The following is a 25,004-nucleotide window of genomic DNA, read 5'->3' as shown; positions in this document are numbered from 1 at the left end:
TACCCCGGAAGGATGGAAGGCTGAGTCAACCTTGAGCTGGTGAGATTTGAACCGCTGACCTGCTGAACACAGTCAGCTAAAGTGGCCTGCAGTACTGCACCCTAACTGCTGCGCCACCTCAGCTCATGATAGCTGTACTAGTTTTACTTTTAATACTTAGGATTTTCAATCATGACCGTATACTGAAATTTCAATTATTAATAGGTTAATTACCATTTTCAATCTTCTTGCCATTTAATGTCCCACTCTGAAAAGTGACTGACTCATTTCATACCTTCACAAACTCAAAGTATTCCATATTGGTCCGTTCACCACCAAGCCTGACAGGAATTAATATAATAATAGATTTGACACTTGTCTTTTCAGAATCCGTGAAAGGGCAGAGAGCATCAATAACATCAGACTTGTAAACTTGAAAGAGAAACAAAAGTAAGCAAGCTTTATTGAAATGCATTTTAAGTGCAAACCAAGTTGTTTTGTCAAGAATATCAAAACATCTTTTAGGATAAATTTATAGGCAGAAAAAACATCTTATTGTTTCACTTTATTGGTGTGCACCGATGTGTAAAAATGCAACAAATGCCACCAACTGGTGATGGCTTTAGCAGAGGCCTGCACTATGCGTATGTGTGTTAAGACTGACAAGATGGCAGATGAATGTTGCTATACAAGCCTATTCCTCTTGTACTTGCATGCAACTTCAACCCACAAACAAAAGAGACGGGGTTGTTTGATTTGTAACAAAAAAATCTTGCTGACTTTGGCCCCCAACCCACATTCTTTGCAGATACTGCTGGGATTCTGCATTAAACATTTCATCTCTAAAATTGCCAGCGTAATTATTGTATGTAGGCAAGACACGAGATTAAAAAAAAACATATTACAAGAAAAAAGAACGAGTCCAAAACAGAGCCAATGAGTTTAGAAGACAATTTTATGGCAGATTTTAAAGAAATCGAGAGCATGCACAATCAGAATATGCATCCATATTCTTTCAGTCACATTTCTTTTTCAAATATTATTAAAAAAAACTTAGAAGTCCATGCAGCAATTATCATTGTTTAGGATTCTTAAGCCCTGCGACATGTTGCCTTGTTTCCAGACATTGGGCTAATGCTAACCCAATGGTCTGCGCCTCCTTCAGAAGGCAAAAAGAAATATTAAATTCTAGGAATCCCCTTGTAATTCACAGATGTCATAAAGGATAGTTAATACTCCATAAGATCTGTAGGTGACACAGTGTAGTTTGTTCACTAGGAGTTCAGGCATAGCTCTGTTTTGAGCTAAAGTCAGTGCCCTCGGGGCACTATAAACTCACTGTTGGTGTTCATGCAACATCCCACATTCCACCCAGTTAAATGATTAATGTTGTCCTAATGTACTTTACTTTCCTAAGTAAAATAGCAAAAGATTTGCTAGCTTTTTCAGTCAAACACTGAAGTGACCATAAGTTCCTGCTGAATTTATTTAAAGAGTTTTAATATGTTTTGAATAGAAAATTCTGTCAGATGTAATTTTGTAATGGCTTGATACAGAAAACTGTAAATTAATTATATACTTTTCCCTTCGTAGTCTAGGCCATATACAAGTCTACAAGAGTATAAGTTTGTAATTGCAAGAATATAATTCTTTAAGAATTATATAAGATGGAACACTCCCAGTCTAGTTTTAAAAGACAGCCTTACACCAGGAGAAGCTACTCATCTGAGCTAAGAAATTTTGATTCTAGTATTACATTTTTAGGCTCTCAATGAAAGTTTGGGAAATATTTTGAAGAATGATCAAGTACATAATACACTTTCTCTTACCCGTACAGTCTTGAGCAACATAGATGGTTATTCCTTGTAATTCTGGGTCCCTTGCTTTTTCAACTGCTTTCCTAAAAGTATACACAACAGACACATTTCAGGTAAGCCGCAAAAAGAATTAAAGCTACACAGTCCTCAGGAAATGTTTTTTAGAAAAAGTCACAAAAGTTTGAAAAGCCAGCTTTAAAAGATTACAAATGTAAACAGATGTGATTTAGACCACTGTTGGCGAACCTACGGCACGCGTGCCAGAGGCGGCACTCAGAGCCCTCTCTGTGGGCACGCACGCCATTGCCCCAGCAGAGTTTGCCAGAGTAGCAAGCACGTGGCGTTTGGAAGCAACAGGGTAGGAAGTAAGTGAGCAAGCGTTGTTGGCGCCCCGGGGATGCCCCAGAGATGGCGAGGAACTGGCCCTGGCCACCCTCACCCAGACTGCCATGACCACTGCAGCCACACCCACCCAATGGGCCACACACCCCCTCCCCCGAGGGCACTATAATGCTGATACAACCCTGGCATTTTGTGATAAATAAGTGGGTTTTAGGTTGCAGTTTGGGCACTCAGTCTCTAAAAGGTTCGCCCTCACTGATTTAGACTGTAAAATGTGATAAAAGAAAACGGGGTGTTTTTTTTTTTTAAAAAAAAGGCCAATACATTATTAGATTTATCATGCTGCATCCATATATGTACAAAAAAACAAAAAGTGGACATATATACGTACATACATATACTACAGACATAAGAGCAAAGATAGTCAATTCCAAGGTAAAAATCTAAACATACAACCTGTTTCCATAAATGGATTTATGATTTTAACAGCTTCCATGTCACTATGCATAGGTTTGTTATACTATTTGCTATAACAAACAATTCCAAAGAAGCACTAGTTTTTATTTTTAACTTTAAGGTTGAAGAGGGAAAGAACAGACCTTCAGTGAAAAAATGGCCAATGAAATTGTGTCCAAAAGCATATGACAACTGAATATGTACATTATCAACCAACATTGTAGGAGAACAGTTAACTAATTTCTGTGCTAATTTCATTAGTTACTTTTACAATGTAACAAGCTACATAAATAACTTCAACTCTTAGACATTACATTATTTTACCAAAATTTCATTCAAGGAGACTGTTCTTGCTATACAAAACCATTCACACCCTGCATTTTCACAGATATTTAAAATTACATCTGGATTTTAGATTCTTGTCATTAGATGATTGTGTAAAATTGAAAAACATAAAACTATAAAAATAAAAATGTTGTCCAAAACAATGGCATATAATCACAATCTGTACTCAAAAATTTGACTTTCATATAAAAAGACTAGGCTGAATGTCGGACCCTTTTATTTTTTATTTAGATGTAATTATTACTAATCCTATATATTTAACATCTCATGAGAATATATTGATATGTTTGAAAGTATCAGTTTAATCTGACAGTTCATTACACTATCAGTATATTAAAACAGGAAGTCTACAACGTAGGTATATTTCAAGGTTAAAAGAGGTGCTAGTTTTTATAACACATCATTAAAAATACTGTAGTTAAAGGCTACGTTTGTAATGCATACTTTCATGTTTCTGCGACATTTTTTCATCTCAAATTATAGATAATCAGGACACATTGTTAAAGGTCTATTTTTTTAAAACCAAATTTGTTCTGTCCAGAGTTTTGTTTTTACCTCAAAAGGTGCGCTACCACTGCTGGCCCATACCAGTCTCCAGCTATTTTTCCAGACTTCTTTCCATATTCTATCAGCCGATGCAAGCCAAAATTGGCAAATGGTGAATCAGCAAACCAAGAGATAATTCTTCGGTGATACTGCTCCTCCACACTTTCTTCAGTTTCCTGGTTGCGTATTGGACTTTTAGGATGAGTGGACTGGCTCCTGAATTCTCTTTCTCCTATAAGTGATGTTTCAAGAGATGCTGTGAGCTTTTTTACTGTCTGACTTGTCCATGATTCAGACTCTGGATTCTCAAAGACAAAGGCATTGGCCCAAGTCCAATCTGTGATAGGATTAAAAATATATTATAGCTTAGTGAAAGTTAGTTTGTTCTGACATTAACTTATTTAAGAAGATTTCTACCTCTTTGTTGTCCTGTTTCATATTAAATATTTAAAGTTAGTTATTCCATGAACAAAAGCTACATATGGATAATTTAGCTACAATAAGTGTTTCAATGAAATTAAATGTATAAATGTACAATAATATGGAGCTTAAGTCAGCAATGTAACAACAGCCACAAAACACCCATTCAAGAGAAAAAAATTATGGTAATTATTGTCAAATATTTTATCCTTATCATTTAATATTAACCAAGACAGTTAGCATTATATCTATGAGATAGTACTAAGATTTAACTGAAGTTAAATAGTTTATACTTAAATTCTTTCAGAGTCCTGGTTAGAAACTCTGATATGAGAAGCCTCTTCAACTGTTTATCGAGAACAAACACTTTTTTTCACACAAATCTTGGTAACTTACCTCTACCAAGAAAATGGAGAATAAGTCCTTGAGCCAGAAGCATTTGGCCAGTTCTCAAAGTACAGCCCCAGCCACAGTCTGTGGTTAAAACTGAACCCGTAATTTGGGGAAATTCTTCCCTGTAAGTCAACCATATTCTAGAAATAAAGTCTTTACGGAACTCTTCGACATTTCTTGAAAAGCTTTCATCTGTCATGTCATCACAGGAACCATTTGGTGACTGGTCACTGGGCTCTGTAAGAGGGACATCACGCATACATGTTGTAAAAAAATCAAAACATGGAACACATTATCCCCAGTTTACTAACATTGTACATCCTATTGTCAGAAAAGGTCATTTTCTATAAATGTAAATGAAAATAGCATTTACAGATGCAGCCACTGGAAGAATGATAAAACAAACAGTTTTCAGTAAACAGCAAGGACATGCTATTTTAGCAGAGTTCAAGGATCTTATTAAAAGTTTCTATATTCTTCTCTTCATAAGATAAATAAGATTCAGACAAAGCACTACTTTGAGTTGATTATAAAAGCTGTCTTAACCTTACAATACTTTCTTGGGAAAGAACTGTCAAAACAGCAACAGTCTTTTTTTCCTTCTCAGAACAGATTCAGAGATCACCTTAAGGCAGTGTTTCCCAAACTTGACAATTTTAAGGCATGAGGACTTCAACTCCCAGAATTCCACAGCCAGCAACGCTGGCTGTGGAATTCTGGGAGTTGAAGTCCTCATGCCTTAAAATTGTCAAGTTTGGGAAACACTGCCTTAAGGAGTTGTGTATGCTTCCAACTTCTTTTGCAGTTTTTCCCCCCCCCCTCAAGAGGTATGCATATATCTGAACTGATCTAATACTCGAGTATTTTCAGAAGCTCCCACAAAAAGGAAATGCAAGGTTTGGTTACATAAATGTAAGAACAAAAACCAGCAGCCACCTGGATTTAAAATTAGGTACACATACCATCACTCTTGAAATGGTAGCATTTTCCCAGCAAAAAGACAGGAGAATTTCTGCTAAAGTAAGTTTTAGTTTTCAATACCCAACCTACAAATAAAGACAAACATAGATTTTTTTTAAAGCTGCTCCATCTAGATCAAGTAAAAAAAATGATCAAGGAAATTAAAAATAGTAACTTTCCATTTTAATCTGAAACATTCTGGCATCTTTTAAAGATGGGAGAGAAGGAAGGTGTGGCTTAGTTTTCAAAATATCATAATTAAGCCTCAAACCAATTTAATTCTCTAAACAAATATTTATTTATTTCATTCTCTAAATCAGAGTTTCTCTTTAAAAAAATTAAGTTTAAGAAATGTTAATTGTAATTTTTTAAGTATGTGTATGTATATGTATGTGTGTGTGTGTGTGTATTTATTCAAGAACATTGGTAAAAATGCGACTCCCTGGCATAATTATGAATAAAAGAATAAAACACGATCACCAAGAGGGTAAGAATACTTTACTAAAAAAATACTTATACTAAAAAGTTGCCAAGCTTTCGCTGGGGGAACTCTCAGCATCGTCAGGGCTAAAAGGCCATTACAATAAAGGTGGTTTAAGTAGGTTCAAGTAACGTTTGCGCACGGCTCCTAGACCCTGTTACTGGCCCTGATTGGCCAGCTGATAACCAAGATGTGTCTATAACGTTATGTTCTTTTCTCTGGATGCCCTTCCCTATCCCTCCACTATTGGTCTTTGGAGGCGTTAGTAACCTTGCATCCCCTCCTCTTCCGATAATACCAACGCCTGCCGTATCGGGGGAAGGGTTTGTTCTGATGTTTTCTTGTGTCTTATAATGGGAATAGTGGAACGTCTTATAAACCCCAACGGGTATCCATTCAGTCGAAAGGTGCAGTACAGATGTCTTCTTTCCTCCACTCTAAATTCCACCGTGCTGCAGTGCGAGTGCACACGCCTAAACAGCGTTTTGATGCAGCCAACTTTATGGGATACTGGATGGTTGCTGTTATAGTGGAGGATTCGATCCGTATGGGTGGGCTTGCGATAGACTTTCGTGCTTACAGAGCCATCCAATGAGCGCTGGACTAGCACATCCAAGAAGGCTATCGAGCCCCGATTCTCCTCCTCCATCGTAAACTTAATGTCCGGATAAACTGAGTTCAGTATTCCCATAAAGTTGGCTTTATAGCATCGTTTAACGACGACAAAAGTGTCGTCCACATACCAGGCCCAAAGCTTGGGCCAGTATTGGGCCATAGCCTCATGCTCCAATTGTTGGAGGACCGCCTCTGCTATCATACTGGATATAGGGGAGCCCATGGGCGTGCCTTTTAACTGTTCATATGTGACACCTTGAAAGGTAAAATACATGGTCAAACACAGGTCTATAAGCTCCAATAAGTTTCCCACTCGCAGGGCGTCCCGGCACTGGATCCCCTCTCGTGCCTCCAACTGTTCTCTAAGAACAGCCATCACAAGACCCTCAGGGATGGAGGTGAAGAGTGAGGTGACGTCGAACGACACCATCACCTCATCCTCCTCCACCCTAAGGGTTTTGATTTTATTGAGAAACTCCTCTGCAGATTTAACTATAGTGGGACTATCCTCCACCAGGTAGGAGATACGATCACTGAGCCACTTTGCCAACCCCAAAATGGGCGTGCCCCTAAAGGAGACAATAGGGCGAAGTGGCATACCTTCCTTATGAATCTTAGGAAGTCCATAAAACCTGGGGAGAGCTGAGTCATTAGGGCGCATTTTCCTTAAGGCGTCCTCATCTACCCTCTTGGCACGTTTAAAGCTGTTCAATAACTTGTTGATCTTGTTCCACATAGACACCATGGGATCCCCCTTAACCACCCTATAGGCCGTTGTGTCATCAAGCAGTTCTAATGCCTTGGTCACGTACAGTAACCTATCCATTACTACCTGGCCCAGCCTTTATCAGCTGGTAACACAACTATAGAGTCATCCTTTCTAAGTTGTTCTAGGGCCTCTATCTCCTCCCTGGATAGGGTCTGATAACGTCTATGATGCATAAGTAATCCAGTGACCTGCTGTTTTATAGAGTTTCTAGAATCCTCCCCTATACCCCCGTGATACATGGCGGGTTCTAGTGCCGCTATAAAGTCCAACAAATGTGCGTCCATGAGGTTATGCCCTACATCACGCTGCAGTAGGATGAGTTGGGAGTGTGTTAGTCTTTTTGAGGACAACTCGCTACTTTTCAACTCACGTAGGGCATTTATCTTGTTTTGAAGTCGTATGTTGGTTTGTCGACTAGTTCTCTCAGCTACAGACCGAATATGCTGGTTAAGTACCTGAAAATGTTGTTCCGATAAATCCAGGCCACATTGCTCGCGGTGATGCCGGGCCCACCTCTTGAGGGTCTCCGCACGTCTGTGCTGGTCATTGATGAGCGCCCATACTGTACGGCGCTGGTATTGCCGGAGTGCCTGTTGGCATTCCACTGAGTCCAGCACGGGCCTCCTTCTCAACAATTTAGGTGGTAAATCCTCCCGTATGCATGTATGCAAGAAGGTCAATTTCCGATAACAAGCTGAGATGCGGCATGTAAGCTTCTCCCAGCGCCTAGCTAAAAGCAATACTGCTCTGTCATACTGATTAGCTATATGACTAAAAACTCGACTCTTGGGTATGTCCATAATAAAATTCAATAAATATCGATCACCAAGAGAGAAAATAGCAAAAAATTTAATGAACCAAGCTTTCGTCGGGGACACCCGACATCGTCAGGGTTTAAAAGTAGTCACTGGGAAGCATTATATAGGGTGTTAGCTGCCTGCATCCGGCTTCTAGAACGCATCATCGGGCCTAGCTGATCGTGTCGTGTCCTGAGTACATCACCTACATCAACGCGTGGTTCTTTCCCATGCCTTCTCTGTACTTTGCTGTGAGTGTTTTCCTCATTGGCAATGGGGCTGAACGGGGTTCTTTTCACTTTGCTAACCGATGGTAATTGTTTCCCCCCCCCAGCTTCCTGCGTACAGTGTCCTTCATTAGGGGGATGCAATTCTCCCTTAACCTCAACCTGCGCATCACCGCTACCCTGATCGAACCCCTTTGCCCTCTGTGATCGCAACTGGTGCACTCTGCTCCTTACGCTCTAACTGTTGGAGCACTGCCTCTGCTATAATGCTGGAGATGGGGGAGCCCATGGGTGTTCCTTTGACCTGTTCGAATATGACACCCTGGAAAGTGAAGTAAGTCGTTAGGCATACCTCCACAAGTCTCACGAGATCTTCAGTTTGCAGGGAGTCCTGGTATTGACCACCCTTCCTATTTGTCCACTGGTCTCTCAGAAAAGAGACCGCTAGGTCCTGGGGGATGGAGGTGAAGAGTGAGGTAACATCAAATGATACCATCATCTCATCCTCCTCCACCCTGAGGGTCTTGATCTTCCCCAGAAACTCCTCCGCTGATTTAACCGTGGTCAGACTGCCATCCACAAGGTAGCAAATATGACTACTAAGCCACTTCGCCCGCCCTGAAGTTGGCATACCTCTAAATGAAACAATAGGGCGAAGGGGAATGCCTTCCTTGTGGATTTTTGGTAGCCCATAGAACCTTGCTAGTGCCGTGTTGCATGGGTGTACTTTCTTTAGGGTGTCATCACTCATCTTTTTGCTGCGGTTGAAGTTATCCAGCAGTTTATTAACCTTGTTCTTAAGCATCACCGTGGGGTCTTTCCTGATCATTCTATATGTGTTCTATCGTTAAGCAGCTCTAGTGCTTTAGCTGTATAAAGCGTCTTATCCATGACTACCGTCACTCTTCCCTTATCCGCGGGGAGTATAATGATGGTATCATCCCTCTTAAGCTGCCCTAGGGCCTCCATTTCCTCTTTAGATTATGTGTGATAGTGTCTATGACTCATAAGTAATCCGGTGACCTGTTGTCTTATGGAGTTCTTAACGTCCTCATCCGTCCCCATGCAATACATAGCGGGCTCTAATGCTGCTATAAAGTCTAGGGCATGTGCATCCATGAGGTTGTAACCCGTATCGCGCTGCAGCAGGGTGAGTTGTGGGTGGGTTAATGTTTTGGAGGAAAGGTTACAAACCAATCTGTCCATAAAGCTATTTCTCGACTCACGTAATATGTCCATTTTACGTCGGAGGCGCGTCGCCATTTCCTGGCTTGTTCTCCTTGCTCCCAACCGAATATGATGGCTTAGTGCCTGGAAATGATATTCTGACAGGGTCGTGTTGCATTGTCCACGGTGGTCCTGGGCCCATGCCTTTAGAGTTTCCACGCGTCTATGCTGGTCGTTAATGAGAGCGCGCACTGTCCGGCGTTGAAACTGATGGACCGCTTATTGGCACTCAACGGAGTCAACTGCAGTCCTCCTTCTTAGTGACTTAGGAGGCAAGTTCTCTCAGATGCAAGTGTGTAAAAACGTCATTTTGCGGTAGCAAGCCGAGATGCGATGCATTAGTTTTTCCCATCTTCTGGCTGCGAGCAATACTGCTCTATCATAGTGATTAGAAATGTCTGTAAAAATGTGACTCCTTGGTATATTCATATCATAAAATAAATAACTCACAATTATCAGGAGAATCCAAATAGGGAAAAAAAGTAATAAAACCAAGCTTTCATCGGAAACTTCCGACATCGTCAGGGTTATAGCCAATTAACAGAAACGCCTTAAATAAGATTAACTAACGTTTGCGCCCGGCTCCTAGACTGCGTCATCGGTCCCAGCCGGTTAGATTGTATTCTAATCGTTTCTTTTGACGTCTGCATCCAGCTCTTTTCTATCTCTCCTTTGAACATTCTTACTTGCTTTCACATAGCTGGATCCTAGGTTTGTTAAAACCCTTTCATCCTCCTCCCCTTTGATGACGCTTATCTCCGTACTGCCCTCATTCTTCTTCACCCAATTCTCCTTACTATGGGTCTTGGGGGGTGGGCTATTTGATCTTCCTTTGATGTTACCATGTGCTCCATTAGAACCCCAAGTATTTCCTCCGCTCTCGATATTATTGGTATTATACCAATAATACCAGTAAAAACATGATTCCTGGGTATATTCATATCACAAAGACTTAAACAAAACACAAGCACCAGGAAGAATTCAATACTAGAAAAAATTTAATAAATACCGAGCTTTCGTTGGAAACTACCAACATCGTCAGGGTTCAATGCTAGTCAATGTGAGAAACCTATATAGGATTAATCAGCGCTTGCATCCAGCTCCTGGACCTCATTAGTGGTCCCAGCTGATTGGGCTGTATTCTAGAAGTATCCACAGCACCAATATCCACCCTCTTCCTGCTTCCCTTTCTTGCACATGCATCACTACCCATCCCCTTATCACAAGTTCTTAGGTTAAGCGGAACCTTTCCCCTTTTTTGGGTAATCATTACCTCCGTGTCTCCCCTATTCCCCCTTACATTGTTCTCCTCACCAGGGGTTCCTGAATACCTCTTGCTCATTCCTCCCTTTCTCCTATTGCACATCTCGTTCTGACTCCGATCAGCTTCTCCCACCCCATTTGGCTGTAAATTGGACATTTCTTACCCAAAAAAAGGGGGGGAAAGATTCTGCTTAACCTAAGAACTTGTGATGAGGGGATGGGTAGTGATGCATGTGCAAGAAAGGGAAGCAGGAAGAGGGTGGATATTGATGCTGTGGATACTTCCAAAATACAGCCCAATCAGCTGTGACCAGTAACGAGGTCCAGGAGCTGGATGCAAGCGCTGATTAATCCTATATAGGTTTCTCACATTGACTAGCACTGAACCCTGACGATGTTGGTAGTTTCCAACGAAAGCTTGGTATTTATTAAATTTTTTCTAGTATTGAATTCTTCCTGGTACTCGTGTTTTGTTTAAATCTTTGTGATATATATATATATATATATATAAACAACCGTACATAAAAACCATATAAGTGTCTAATAAAAAAAATCCCCCCCTCGATGCTCACTGTCAACATAATAGCCACAGAATTAAAACTCTGCCCCTTTTTATATGCTTCATGGAAGCAGGGTGTTGAGTGTATGAGTATAGGCACCATCTTGATTATTATTTTTTTACCTGTGCCCCTGTCTCAATTACACTAAAGCATCAGCTAGAAACAAGGTATCATTTATTATTAGACAGGTCAATGATATAGGACAGGGATAGGCAACCTTGGCTCTTTTATGACTCGTAGACATCAACTCCCAGAATTCCTGACCCAGCATAACTCAGCTTGGAAATCTCTCCTTTTCCCCTCAGTATGGCTGGCTCAGGAATTCTGGGAGTTGAAATCCACGATTCACAAAAGAGCCAAGGTTGCCTACCCCTGATGTAGGAGAAGAATCAGGAGTTTGCAACAAACCACCCTTCCCTCCACAACTCAACTCTCAAAAACTGCTGACCAACATTTGTTCATCTCGGATGGTACAGATGAAAGACTGCAATAAGCATTCTTCCACCGCCCGGAGAACCCAGCGGCAGCATCATCTTTTCTTTGAAGATTGTAGAGGCGCTGGATGATAGTATAATTCACCCTAGAGGCATCATATTGATTTTTTTTTACCCCATGCCCATCTCAATTACTCTAAAGAAATGACTAAGGCACCAGACTAGAAACTAGGAGACTGAATTGTAATCCTGCCTTAGGCATGGAAAACCAATGGGATGACTTTGGGCCATCAGTCTCTCTCAGCACAACTCACCCTCACAGGGTTGTTATTTGGGGAAAGGAGGAGGAAGGAGTATGTTTGCTGCCTTGAGTGCTTTACAAAAATAATAAAAGCAAGATAAAAATAGACAAACAAATAACATTTCATCATGGAGGGGAAAGGACCAATGGGGATAGGTGGGAAATCTTTAAAAAGAGAGAGGGGGGGGAGAAATTAAAAGAGTGAATAGATTAAAAAGCCTGTTGGGTGGAAAACCTGCAATTGAGCCACTAAACAAAAATAATCAACCCACACAAAAACACCATTAACAAATATCAGATAGTTGGAGTGTCAAGGTCATATTTTGTTGTTTTTATTTCTTTGTTATGATTTATAAGAACATAGAGAATTGTCTGGTCTCGCCTCTTCTTCAATACAAAGCTAATTCAAAGGCTGAAAGTTGACGAATTTCATTAAAACAACTTTTATAGTCAGGCATAAAAGATTTATTTCAGGAGTAAATAGTCACCTTTTTGTAACAGTCCAATATTTCAAAAGTTCTTTATGAATCCAGACATTTCAAATTTCTAGTACATAATTTACTAATTTACTGATAATTTTGTCTTGTAAATGCCTGCCAACTTCCTGGTTCATTATAATAACTTCTAACTAAAAAAGAATTACAAAACATACCCATAACATGACTAGCTAACTTCCTTCAAATTTATTGCATCTTTGACATTGAAAACCTGACAGCCATCCTTTAAAAACATTCCTGGATTATGTATTTATTTATTAAATTCACATGTTGCCCATCTTGCATCAAGCAACTCTTAATGTCCAATAAACCCCAAAAATATTTTTTTTTTGCTAAAGTCATTCACTGCTCAAAGTAGGATTCTCCAGTTCTACACTCCATTTTTAAAAATATATTATCCACATTTATTTTTGTAATGTTTAAAATTTATGCCACTAATAAATTGTTGGTTTAATGAGGAATACACACCGAAACCAATGTGCTGCAGCCAGCAATTGCAAAAGCACTGTGCAGTCTGGTGTATTCCCCATTGTATGCCTGCTTACTCTCTTATTATCCCTTCCTTTCCAATCTTTCTCCTTTGCAACAGGGGAAAGAAAAACTTCAGGTCAGACAGAGGACAATGTATACTCACTGTAATGGAAAGCATGTGAGTAAGGGATACTGCAAAGGTTGTAAATGCAGGGATTGGCCATACTTATTTTTTTCAGCATGGCATCTTCAAATGGTTGCTAAGTTAGTAAGGAAGTTAGTAAACAAGGAAAATATGAAGCTGGTTAAGAGTATCTATGTTTTTCTAAAGACGAGTATTACTACTATGCTTGAATAGGAAATACTTCAAAGTGTTGGATCAAGGAATTCAGACAATTAGGCAGTTAATAATAGCCTAATCAAAGAATTACAAAGGAGAAAGCATATCCACCAACACTGACAAGACAAGCTACAAGGAGCAAACTCCACTCCCTTCTAGCATCAAAGATGTTGTCTAGCTGGATAATGAAACTACTGCAAGAAAACAACCAAATTCAGAGAGCACCAAAGACTTCACCAGTTCAACCCTAAGCTATAAATATTCTCTTAAATTAGTACCCAAGTGTTAATTTCTTATGAGAACAAGAATCAAATTTAATTTTTCCACCTAATGAATATTGTGTGAACATAAAAATAGCCTTCAAAAATAGCCAAATTCCTGTTATGATTAGAACTAAGAACGTGTCAGGATTGTAAGAGTGCAAAGTAGTAATCCTCACGATGGTAAATAATCAGTAAAAGCCCTAAAGGCTACATCTGATTCTGAAAACTTTAGATGTAGCTTATAGAGATTTTCCAAATTAACTTTTTATTGCAACTACTAAATATATGGGGACTAATCATATTTATTATAGTATGATTGCAGTTACATTTTTATTTCAATCCAGGTTTCTTTTTCATTCTGATTTTACCTATATTTATAATAATAATAATAATAGTAGTAAAGTTGGAAGGGACCTTGGAGGTCATCTAGTCCAACCCCCTGCTCGGGCAGGAAACCCTACACCATTTCGGACAAGTGGCTGTCCAGTCTCTTCTTAAAAACTTCCAGTGTTGGAGCATTTACTGCTTCTGGAGGCAAGCTGTTCCACTGATTAATTGTTCTCACTGTCAGGAAGTTTCTCCTTAGTTCTAGGTTGCTTCTCTCCTTGATTAGTTTCCACCCGTTGCTTCTTGTCCTGCCTTCAGGTGCTTTGGAAAATAGCTTAATTCCCTCTTCTTTATGGCAGCCCCTGAGATATTGGAATACTGCTATCATGTCCCCCCTTGTCCTTCTCTTCGTTAAACTAGACATACCCAATTCTAGCAACCGTTCCTTATATGTTTTAGCCTCCAGTCCCCTAATCCTCTTTGTTGCTCTTCTCTGTACTCTTTCTAGAGTCTCAACATCTTTTTTACATCGTGGTGACCAAAACTGGATGCAGTATTCCAAGTGTGGCCTTACCAAGGCATTAAAGAGTGGTATTAATACTTCACGTGATTCTATCCCTCTGTTAATGCAGCCTAGCACTGTATTTTGCATAATACCAACTGCTGAATGACTGTCCTGAGAAATCTGTGCTTTCTAACTGATTTTATGTCATGCTTGGCAACCATTTTGTGAAGGCATCCACAATTTGTTCCAAAATTTCAAACATATTCACCATCCTCTAAAGGTGGGGATTCCTGCTCTACACTAGCTCCTAGAGTTAATTTCAATACGACACTAAACTGTAACTAAGTAAAAGCAGAACTGAAATATTTTAGTCACATGGCTGTTTGTGAGTTCATTCAAACTTAAATCATGAAACTGACTATTTTTCTCCCTCATTATCTCTTCTGAACAAATTCCCTTTCCTTCTCTTGTTGATGTGTTTCACCTGAACTGGCACCAATAACCTTAACCAGAGTTAGCATATTTCAGTCATTTGAGTAAATATACTATTGGTCAGCAAAAGCTAGCCTGCATTATTTTGCTAACTTTTTAAGTAAGACTTAAAAAGTCTTATTACATTTCACTTACCATATTTCATATTATGCCATGCAGATATAAACTTTGATTTTATTTTCTCTACTTCATCTGTTCCAGTAGCCTCCATATTCAGATTCATGAAGAATAGCCATCACTACCTGAGGACCTTAATGATTTTGTTCCTGCAAAAGGAAAGGAGTAAGACCAGAACTGGATGCTTGCATTAGGTACTTACATCCATTATGACCAGGAAGGGAAATAAAATCTCAAGAACATCCATTTGCATAGAGAAAAGCAATTGTAAGTTCTATGAATAAATAATAAAAAGCATTTGATTCCAAATATACAACAGTAAAATTATCACGCAAAGCTAAATAAAACATAATGTCCTCCAACTGCTCTCTACCCCACAATAAACTATCCAGTGTGCATGTATGTGTGGTTGTGCAACTGAGATCACCTAAAAGCTAATTGGAAGGCAGAGGAAAATATTTGAATTGCTGTACAAGGGACACCGTTTTATATTATGCCTATTCAGTTCACAGCAAAACTCAAGGCTTATCAATATTAATGCTCTATTTTAAAAAGTTGGGTTCTATCCCAATCCAAATTGCATGAAGCAGGTTGAGATGCAAATAAAAAGAATGTGCCTAAAAGAAGTATGAAACACAAAGAAAGAGATGGAAACATAAACATTTTGTTCTGCAAGACTAACCCTAAACAACTTTAAGAGAATGAAAATTACCACACATCCAGATATGTTATTCAATGTATCGGGATTAGCTTTTCTACTTTGCTAAGTTATCTTTCACTCCAACTATTTACCAAACTGATATGACTTTTCCTAAAGACTGGTCCTTTTGCTGAGGCATAAGAAGTGTCTCTTACTCAAAACCATGTGGCATGAAAGCCATAAAGTGCATCAGCATCTTTAAAAAAAAGTTGTGGGGGGAGGATTGACTTTTGTATATTCGTAGTTTTGTTGTGTTACTAGCAGGCAACCACTTATCTCTCTGCTGAGGTTCTTTTATTGCCTTTTTCACATCTGTCAAGACATCCACTTGATCGCTGGTCTGCAAATCAGTAGCCTGAGAAACTGTTCCTGTTTATTTTCAGAGGTGAAATAAATTCATGTACCCTTAAGTGATCTTGTGGAGAAATTTTCCTCTTCCCTACTGATTTAAATATGTTTTCAGTTCTATTAACTTTATTGTAGAAAATGTTACAGGATTAATACCTGATTTCATCATTCCTTAGACGGGTTTCAAGCGTAATGTTTCCAGTTGTGCAAAATGGAGAATTCTTAATAAGCCTTGAATAACAAAAGTCCTCACTTCTCGTATTTGCTGGATCAGATTCCTCAGCTAAACTGTCTAGTGTCCAAATCTCGAATTGGAGAAAGTAATCTAAGAACATTGGAGAAAGTAATCATCATGTTTTACTTATTTGATTACTAGATTTTTATACCAATTTGCTAATAAATGGGATTTGCACTTACAAAATAATAATCCAATTAAAATTAGAAATAGAACTAACATACTTTAATATATAATACAATATTAAAAATCATGTGATCTAAACCATAATTCAAGTAATTCAAAGATTATGTTAGAGAAAAGAGATGAATTCCGCAATTTTGGAATGAAACAAAAAACGGCCATTTCTAGCATGCCCCAGTAACCCCTATATTTAGAAGAACCTGATTTGCAAAGTTTTATATCTAGACTTGTTCATAATGATCTAGAACAGATGGTCTATTAAGTAACCTGGCAAGTCATTAGGAGTGTAAAAATTTGAAGTTAAAATCATGAGTTGATTCAAATGGCACTGAGTATCTTCCCCCCACACACAGACATTGAGTCTAGTAGGGATACAGCCCCCTGGATGAACCTATTTGTTTGTATGCTGCTCCTTTGGATATTTGAGTATTTTGTAGTTAATTTATTATTTATTTATTAATGATATACAAGTCATTTACTGAAGAGGGCAGTTATATAGATTAGATCATAAAGCAAACAAAACATTTGCAACTCTTTAATTTAAATGATCAGTATACTCTTCCTGATTAGATCTTATGTACTCTTTAAGTATAATTTCCTTTATGTCTTACAGAATTCTGCAATCAATAATTTTGGACTTGGCTACTATTGTCTTGCCAAACAAGCATTCTAAATGAGATCCAGCCACTTCCCATTTTTTTTTCCCAAAAGCATTTAAAAACAAAAACAAAACACACACCAAATGGATTTTCCCCAGCTTCAAATTGAAATTCGTTCCTGGAATTACTGCCCTGTAATTTCCAAACCCGACTATCTTTGCAGAAAAATCGGAGATCTTCTAGTTCAATTTCAACTGAATTCAATTTCAATTGAATTCAATACTTACACACAGATACACAGCCCTGAGTTAAACCCGTTCACTCACACACGAATTCCTTCGCCTTTGCTCCATTGCTACACGTTGCCCCCAGCTCAGTCTCCAGATGATCAAAACTTCAAATCCCTTGACTTGCAAAATAAAAGTGATTTTTTTTTACTATTTTAGACGATTCTCGGTACCTTTAAAAAAAAAAAAACGCCACCAATCTTTCAGACCTTTCCTGAATAAGGAAAAGAAAACTTTCTTCGAAATAGCATTTTTTCCCTGCAGAAATGTCACTCCCTCTCCCGCGATCCATCCGAGCCCCACGATCTCGAAATTATTAATCACCCCTTGCAAAAGACTCTTCCACGCACCGGGAGTTTCGCTCCGTTTTCGGAATCGACTGTTTCCTCCCCGAAGAGAATTCCGAAAAATTTGAATCCCACCCCGCAGCCAGGACACCGGAGACGAGGAAGATACCCTCCCGCCCACCAAAAGGGGGAAAAAAAATCCTGTTTCGACTTACCACCGGATTCATTTGACCCACTCCGGCTCCCGTTACTCATCCCCCCAGAGGCGCTGCTTCCGGAAAGGGAAACCAAATTTGCATGCCCAAATAGTACAGTACATTATGTTACCATCATCTGGTGGGAATCCGACGTTGCGGCCGTCTCATTTGATACATACGCACAGACTACATGTCCCAGAAAGCATTGCTCTTTAGGCGGAAGTAGACCCTCGGGGAAGAACTGCTGTTTGGGAAATGTAGGCTTCCAGTTTAGAAAAGTTGCAATGTTGGGAATCCGAGGAAATGGCCTGTAAAAAATCTAGTTTTTCATAATTTATGCAATCCGCTGGGTTTTACGAATTAGGGATTTCTAATCAGTTGTACATTGCCACCAATTAACTAAATAAACTCTCACCTTCTCTTTTAATAGGTTGAAGATGATCATTTTCATGATAAAAACATTTCTAGGAAGTCTTAGTTTGTATAATTAGTTACAATATAAGTAAAATTCAAGGGTTGAGGTTTTTAAATTTTGTGTCAAAAGTCAAGAAGTATCTACCCTAAATCATAATGGATATGGCCTACATCAGAAGAAACAAGTATTCAATCAGGTAGTTTTATATATGGAATAAACCAGTGAAATCAGAGGAAATGAGGAATACAACAAAGAAACAAAATCATATCAGAACAGTCTGGCCTTCCACGTTCTCAGTAGGTGCACTTGGTGGAAGAGAGTTATGATGGGTGATGTTGTCACCGAAAACTAAATATTGTTGGTTATTAGATGCGTTTAACCAGGAATTAGGCAAGTTTTGAGAGACTATGGGGACATCATCCACAACAGCAAGGGTAACCCCACTGTTTGTGTGGGGACTGAGGCACGTCTCTGCCTCTGGTCGCCGTCTGATAGCTGGGTCAGAGAGTCTTCACCTGTAGCAATTATCTCAGCAGAATCCCCAACTATCACCCATATAAATTTATGTCAGTTTTGGGGGGGATACAGTTGGGGGTCATCTTGTAAGGAGATGTTAAAGGCACTTCTGACTCTAGTAAAGGTGGTAGATAAGTTGTATCCTTAGAATCTGCATGCTTAAAGGACACTGTACAATGGAACAGTTTGTCTTTCTGCTGTAGCCTGCGTGACAATACTTTTTTTTGTTATTGAGGAAATAGTAGATTGTTGGGTAACTCTATTGTCACAAGTTTAAGTATTTGGTGAAGCCAATTTAAATAGAGGCTTTGTTGTGAATTGGGTTGTTGTCAGTGCCTCTTTTAGATCATCCAGTCTCTGAATAATGTTAGCTTACTCAGCTTCCTGGATGAAGAAATTGGAATAGAAAAGAACTTCCCGATAAACAATATTTAGGTCATGTCAGGATTTTTAGTTGACTAGTGTTGCGTCCTTCGCGAAATGGCAATGACACGAGAAGCAGTTGTAGTTCTCAGGAACTTCTTTATTTCTGTTCAGCATACTGGTTACAAGACGCCAACAATGCCCGAATCTCCCGGCCTCTTTTATAGGCCATTCCCGGGCCAATCTGCAACATTTGGCGCGCCAGCACCCGCGCATGCGCGCACGTGCTGGCGACAGCCAGTCTGGTCCCAGGCAGCTTGCACCTGCCCAGGACCGTTGCAATGCCCCGAGCCTGCTTCCACAGGCTCAGGACATAACAACTAGCCTATCATGCTTACTTTTATCTGGGACTTCTACACCAGTGAAGTTTAACATTATCTCCTTTTCCACGTCATAATGACAGGACCAAATTAGACCCGAACCAGAATGCTTCTGATAGGTGATATTTTCTGAATCTACTTGAGGTTCTCCTCATTGTTTCATAGATTTATCCTGCTTAGAAGCCCATGGACCTTTAAATTACTAAACATCCTCATCCCCAGTTGAAGCAAGAGAATATCCAAAATTCTAGGGTTGAAAAAACAGAGTTTGCAGGGAATCTGAGGCAACATGCTTTATATATCAGCTCTTAGGAAGCGACAATGAAAAAGGTTGGCATTTTCCTGGCCATATATGTAAGCTTCTAGAATGCATGTGTTTGGCCACTCTATGAACACCAAATACTAATCAGTTTAACGAATCGCAACCTGATTTAACAGGTCACTTCTTATGGATTCTCTTTCCTTGCTATTAATTTGCATTTCTCTTCTTCTTTGTCAATTATGACTATGTGCATAACCTTACAAAAAAAGCAACCTTGGCATAATGCCATATGTTCATTAATAGATAAATTGCATGCCTTAGCCATAAAGGTATGTCGTATCCAGCCTTGTTAACAGAAGGACTCCATGAATTAGGCTACTAAACTGTTAATTGTATTTTTGGATCCTGCTTGGTTAAGTTACTTTTGTACTGAACTTGAACCGTAATAAATTTATCTATCTATATACAATATAAGCATGGATAATTTAGTTGAACAGATATACACTCTTTCCTAGAAATTAGGATCTTGATATTACAATTAAACTGAATAAGGCATGCAAAAAAACCTGCAGTGGAGTTTATAACTTATCAGTAACCCAATTTAGTGGACAAATATACATTACGTTAAACACAGGTGAAAGTGGTTTCTCTGCATTGACTTAAATAATTTTGAATCTGAACCTTTATTCAGAATAATACATTTAGCACATTTTAATAGTTGCCAGTAGATGGCTCTGTTAATGTCTGGATAATTTATGTTATGGCTGTGTTTCTTGCCATAATGTATTATTTATTTCTTTGATTTAAGTTCTACGTTTTTTGTATAGAATTCAAGGTGACATGCACAGAACTTCTTCCTCCTACTTTTTGCCACAATTCTAAAGTAAAAGTAATCTATCAACTTCATCTATATTATTTGAAAAACATAGCCTAGATATGGTGTACCTAACCTATGGTGTAATTGTTATTGTTACTATCAGCATCTATACATGCATTTATAAATGCCCTAATGTAGTCCCTTCTATAATAAACCATGTCTGCTTCTACTCTTGTTCAAACTGTCACTGTATTCTTTCTCTTATTGTATTGTTTTTAATTTGTCTTATTCTTTCTGCATTCTGTTTTGTATTGTGAACTGTCCAGGGTTGTTTTGGCGTTGAATGCAATCAAAGTGAAATTAAATAAATAATAAAGAAATGATTAATTGAGCTTTACACCCACTATTTGTCCTGTACTAGTTGCACATTAAGTAAGTTTTAATAATCTGCTCTAAGTTAATAAGTTCATAGGCACACGGAGCCTGTATCACAGCAAACTCTAATATGATTTCTTAATCAGAGAATGATGCATACTGATTTCATGTTTGAGTTTATGTAAATAAATGTATAAAATCATATAAGGAATCATTTAGTTAAGTTTAGTTTAGTTTATCAACCCTTGCTCCATACAATAATCAAAAATAAAGTATCCCCAGCAGGTTCAGTGCATCCTATGAAGGGAATACATTACTCTTTTCTTACATTTTTCTTAGATTTTCTTAGATATCATTTGGCAAAATATGATGTCCTATAATTTTCATTCATTATTTTTTGTTCTGTAAATATAGGCAACAGGCTTATAATCTTCTGATATGATATCTTTTCAGGTATTTGAAGAGTGGTATCATGTATCTCACTTCATCTTCTCAGGCTAGCCATGCCTAATTCTTTGAATATCTTTTAGAGTATTGGATTTAGTTCCTAGTTACTGGTCATCATCACTTATCTTCTCTAAATCTGATATAGTTTGTCTCCTTAAAGTGAGTCCTCAAAACTGAACATAATATTCAATATGGAGTCTATCCATCACAGAACAAAATGGAATATTATGTCTTGTGAATGTGGGAAATATACCTTTATTAATAAGCCTAAATACTGCTGTTAGCAAAGCTAGTATCCTCATTCTATTTTGTGTTTATATATTTGATTTCTGTTTCTAAATAAATGGCTTTGGATTTGTTTCTCTTAAATGTAATTCCATTCTTTTCAGCCCATTCTACCATATCAAAATTCTTTTGAATTGTTTATTCTTGCTTCTCAAATATTATAAATTCAGTTTTGTGACTGTTATGTCCCGAGCCTTGCAAACGGCTCGGGCGTTTGCAGGCAGTCCCGGGCAGGTGCAAAGCTGCCCGGGACCAGACAGGCTGTCGCCAGCGCCGTGCGCATGCGCGGGTGCTGGCGCGGGAAAAGTAACCCATTTACCCGGGAGTTGCCTATATAAGAGGCTGCGAGGCGTTTGGGCGAGGCTGAAGCCATCTTCCTGTAAGCTGAACGCTGAATAAAAGAAACTGAGAACTCCAGCTGCTTCTCGTGTCTGTTTTCCCGCCACGGACTCAACACTGGCGACGAGGTGGGATGCCTTGCACTACCTGGAAAGGAAGAAGTGTAAGCTTACCCAAGGAGTCCTGAGCGGCGGAAGAGGAACGGCGTCGACTCGGCAGCTGCCCGCCAATCCGGTGCGCATTCGGGGGTAGGCTGGCTGATAGACCCGTCTCCTGAAGATCCGAAGATGGCGAAAATCGGAAGGCTTTCGGAATTCGACGTCTCACATCCAGAGCGGTGGGAGTCCTACGTATCCAGAATGGAGAACTACTTCAAGGCAAACCAAGTGAGGGAAGATAGCTTGAAGGCGCCACCCTGCTTTGCGTTTGCGGCCAAGACGCCTTCGAAATCGCAGAAAACCTTGCAGCACCTGTCCAGTAGAGTCTGTAAGCTACGCAGACCTGAAGAAGCTGCTGAAGGAGCACTTCCACCCCAAGGTGTCCGTTATCTCAAGGCGCCACACCTTCGAACAGAGGGATCAACGGTCCGGTGAGTCAGCCAAGGAATACATCGCCGCGTTACGGAAGGCCGCCAAGCCCTGCGAGTTCAAGGACCTCGAGGAACGACTGAGGGACCGATTCGTGTGCGGGTTAAGGCATCGAGAGCTACAACAGAGACTTTTCGCTAAGGAAGAATTATCCTTCCAAGACGCCTTAAGGGAAGTCACCGCAGAAGAAGCAGCAGGCGGCGCCGTCAAGAACATGCGGCCGATCAGAAGCAGTGCAGAGGGTGCGTCCGTGCACCAGGAAGACGTCCAACGAAACTCCGAGGAGGATCCAGACGAGGAAGTCGACCGTCTACACCCCGCGAAGGAAGAAAACCAGAAGGGAAGCTCTTCGGCTCCGCTCAAGTGCATCGGCTGTGGAGGTCGCCATAGGAGAACCGACTGCAAGTTCCGCTCCGCTACCTGCCGGGCATGCGGCAAACAAGGGCACATTGCAGCTGTGTGTCTGGGCCGACGAAAGGCACAACCCCAAGAAGAACACCTGAAGGGTACCAGACTCCCCAGCCAGAATAGGGTAGGTTTTTGCGCTTCGCGAAGAAGCATCTGTAGGACAGGCACACACAAGCCCATGAAGAAAAAGCTGTCACTCAACGTGAAGCTACAAGGGGTTCCATTATCTATGGAACTAGACACAGGGTCTGCCCTTTCCATCATTTCATTGCATACATTTAGGAAGATTTGTTCCAGTAGTGGGACTAAGGCCAAGTTAAGGCCTTCTGATATTGTATTAACAGATTTTCAGAACTCAAGAGTGTGTGTTAAGGGGGAGGCCACCCTTAACGTGCAATACAAGAGTTTTGAAGGTCCACTAGACTTATTAGTAGTAGGGGGTGAACGAACGAGTCTCATAGGACTCGATTGGTTTGAGGCCCTGGGGATACACGTCACAGGACTCAACAGCTTACAAACACTCGACCTACAGGAAGTCTGCAAAGAATTTGCAGATGTTTTCAGCCCCCAGCTGGGCACATTCAAAGGACCACCTGTGTCCTTAAAGCTAGACCCCACTGTCACTCCCATTAGGATTAAAGCAAGAAGGGTCCCTTTTGCTTTAAAAAGTAAGATTGACACTGAATTAGACAAACTAATCCAACAGGGAATCCTAGAACCTGTTGATTCCAGCCCGTGGGAGACCCCCATTGTCACGCCTCTAAAGGCAAATGGGGACATTCGCATTTGTGCTGATTACAAATGCACACTCAATAAGGCATTGCAGCAACATGCCTATCCTGTTCCTGTGGTCAGTCACATCCTGGCCTCTCTCAAGGGGGGGCGTGTTTTTGCAAAGCTTGACCTAGCTCAAGCATATCAACAGCTGCCTGTTGATGATGATGCTGCTATAGCTCAGACCATTGTGACCCACAGGGGAGCCTTTAAGGTAAAAAGGCTACAGTTTGGAGTGAATGTCGCTCCTGGGATTTTCCAAAGCGTAATGGAAAACACACTACGAGGTATACCAGGGGTCTGCCCCTACTTTGACGATGTCTTGATTGCAGGAGACTCCACACACATTCTAGCTGAAAGGCTTAGGGCTGTCCTGTTAAGATTCAGGAAATCAGGCCTCAAGCTCAGAAAAGACAAATGCAAGATTGGGGTGCCTTCTACTGAATTTCTGGGATTCAAAATTGATGCTGCTGGGATTCATCCTGCTGAATCCAAACTAACTGCTATTTTAGAAGCACCCAGGCCAAAGTCTAAGGCCGAACTTCAGGCCTTCTTAGGCCTCCTGAATTTCTACAATTCTTTTCTTCCACATAAAGCTAGTGTAGCTGAGCCTCTTCACAGGCTACTAGACAAACAAGCTGTGTGGCTGTGGTCACAAGCACATGAGGCTTGCTTTAAAGAAGTCAAGGCCTTGCTCACTTCTAACAGTGTTCTTGCACATTTCAACGAGTCTCTTCCTGTGTGCATCGCTTGTGATGCGTCCCCCTACGGGGTTGGAGCTGTCCTGAGTCACCTCAGGTCTGATGGAACTCAGGTTCCTATTGCATACTACTCCAGAACACTGTCTTCTGCCGAGCGCAACTACGCTCAGATAGACAGGGAGGCTCTGGCTGTTGTTGCTGGAATTAAAAAATTCCACGATTTTCTATATGGCAGGCATTTCACGGTCTTCACTGACCATAAGCCTCTGCTGGGACTGTTTACCACACGTAAGCAGACTCCCCACATCATTTCCCCTAGAATGCTTAGGTGGTCTATTTTTTTGTCTGCATATGATTTTTCATTACTCCACAAGCCTGGGAAAGAAATGGGCCATGCTGATGGCCTCAGTAGGTTGCCTCTGCCAGTAGTAGAAGCTGACCCCGCGCCAGCTGTCAACATTCTATCAATCCAAGCCTTGCCCGAGCTCCCTCTTAGTGCCAGGGATGTTACCGCTGAAACAGGTACAGATCACACACTTTCACGTGTCCGCTCCT

At 40.2% G+C, this 25,004-nt stretch overlaps 1 protein-coding gene across 13 annotated transcripts in view; it reads right to left on the bottom strand.

The window, feature by feature from the left end:
• Positions 1-25,004, bottom strand: part of ATG4C (autophagy related 4C cysteine peptidase) — a 42,763-nt gene that overhangs the window by 11,231 nt on the left and 6,528 nt on the right. For 2 of the 13 annotated variants that reach the window (XM_039339081.1, XM_039339082.1), the window contains exons 2-8: positions 16,149-16,317; positions 14,963-15,093; positions 5,261-5,344; positions 4,302-4,535; positions 3,495-3,822; positions 1,809-1,879; positions 275-411 (exon numbers count right to left, since the gene is read on the bottom strand). In XM_039339081.1, the coding sequence (XP_039195015.1) occupies positions 275-411; positions 1,809-1,879; positions 3,495-3,822; positions 4,302-4,535; positions 5,261-5,344; positions 14,963-15,050 (942 nt within the window). In that variant the 5' untranslated portion in view covers positions 15,051-15,093; positions 16,149-16,317. Of the gene's footprint in view, positions 1-274; positions 412-1,808; positions 1,880-3,494; positions 3,823-4,301; positions 4,536-5,260; positions 5,345-9,373; positions 9,773-14,962; positions 15,094-16,148; positions 16,318-17,296; positions 17,470-17,646; positions 17,777-17,798; positions 19,280-25,004 lie in introns of those variants that run through there. The other 11 variants (XM_039339086.1, XM_039339085.1, XM_039339087.1 and 8 more) reach the window with 11 other exon arrangements.

Source organism: Crotalus tigris, unplaced genomic scaffold (assembly GCF_016545835.1).
Source record: "Crotalus tigris isolate CLP2741 ecotype Arizona unplaced genomic scaffold, ASM1654583v1 scf7180000017729.2337069, whole genome shotgun sequence".
NCBI lineage: Eukaryota > Metazoa > Chordata > Lepidosauria > Squamata > Viperidae > Crotalus > Crotalus tigris.
This window is presented reverse-complemented; position numbering and strand designations above follow the sequence as displayed.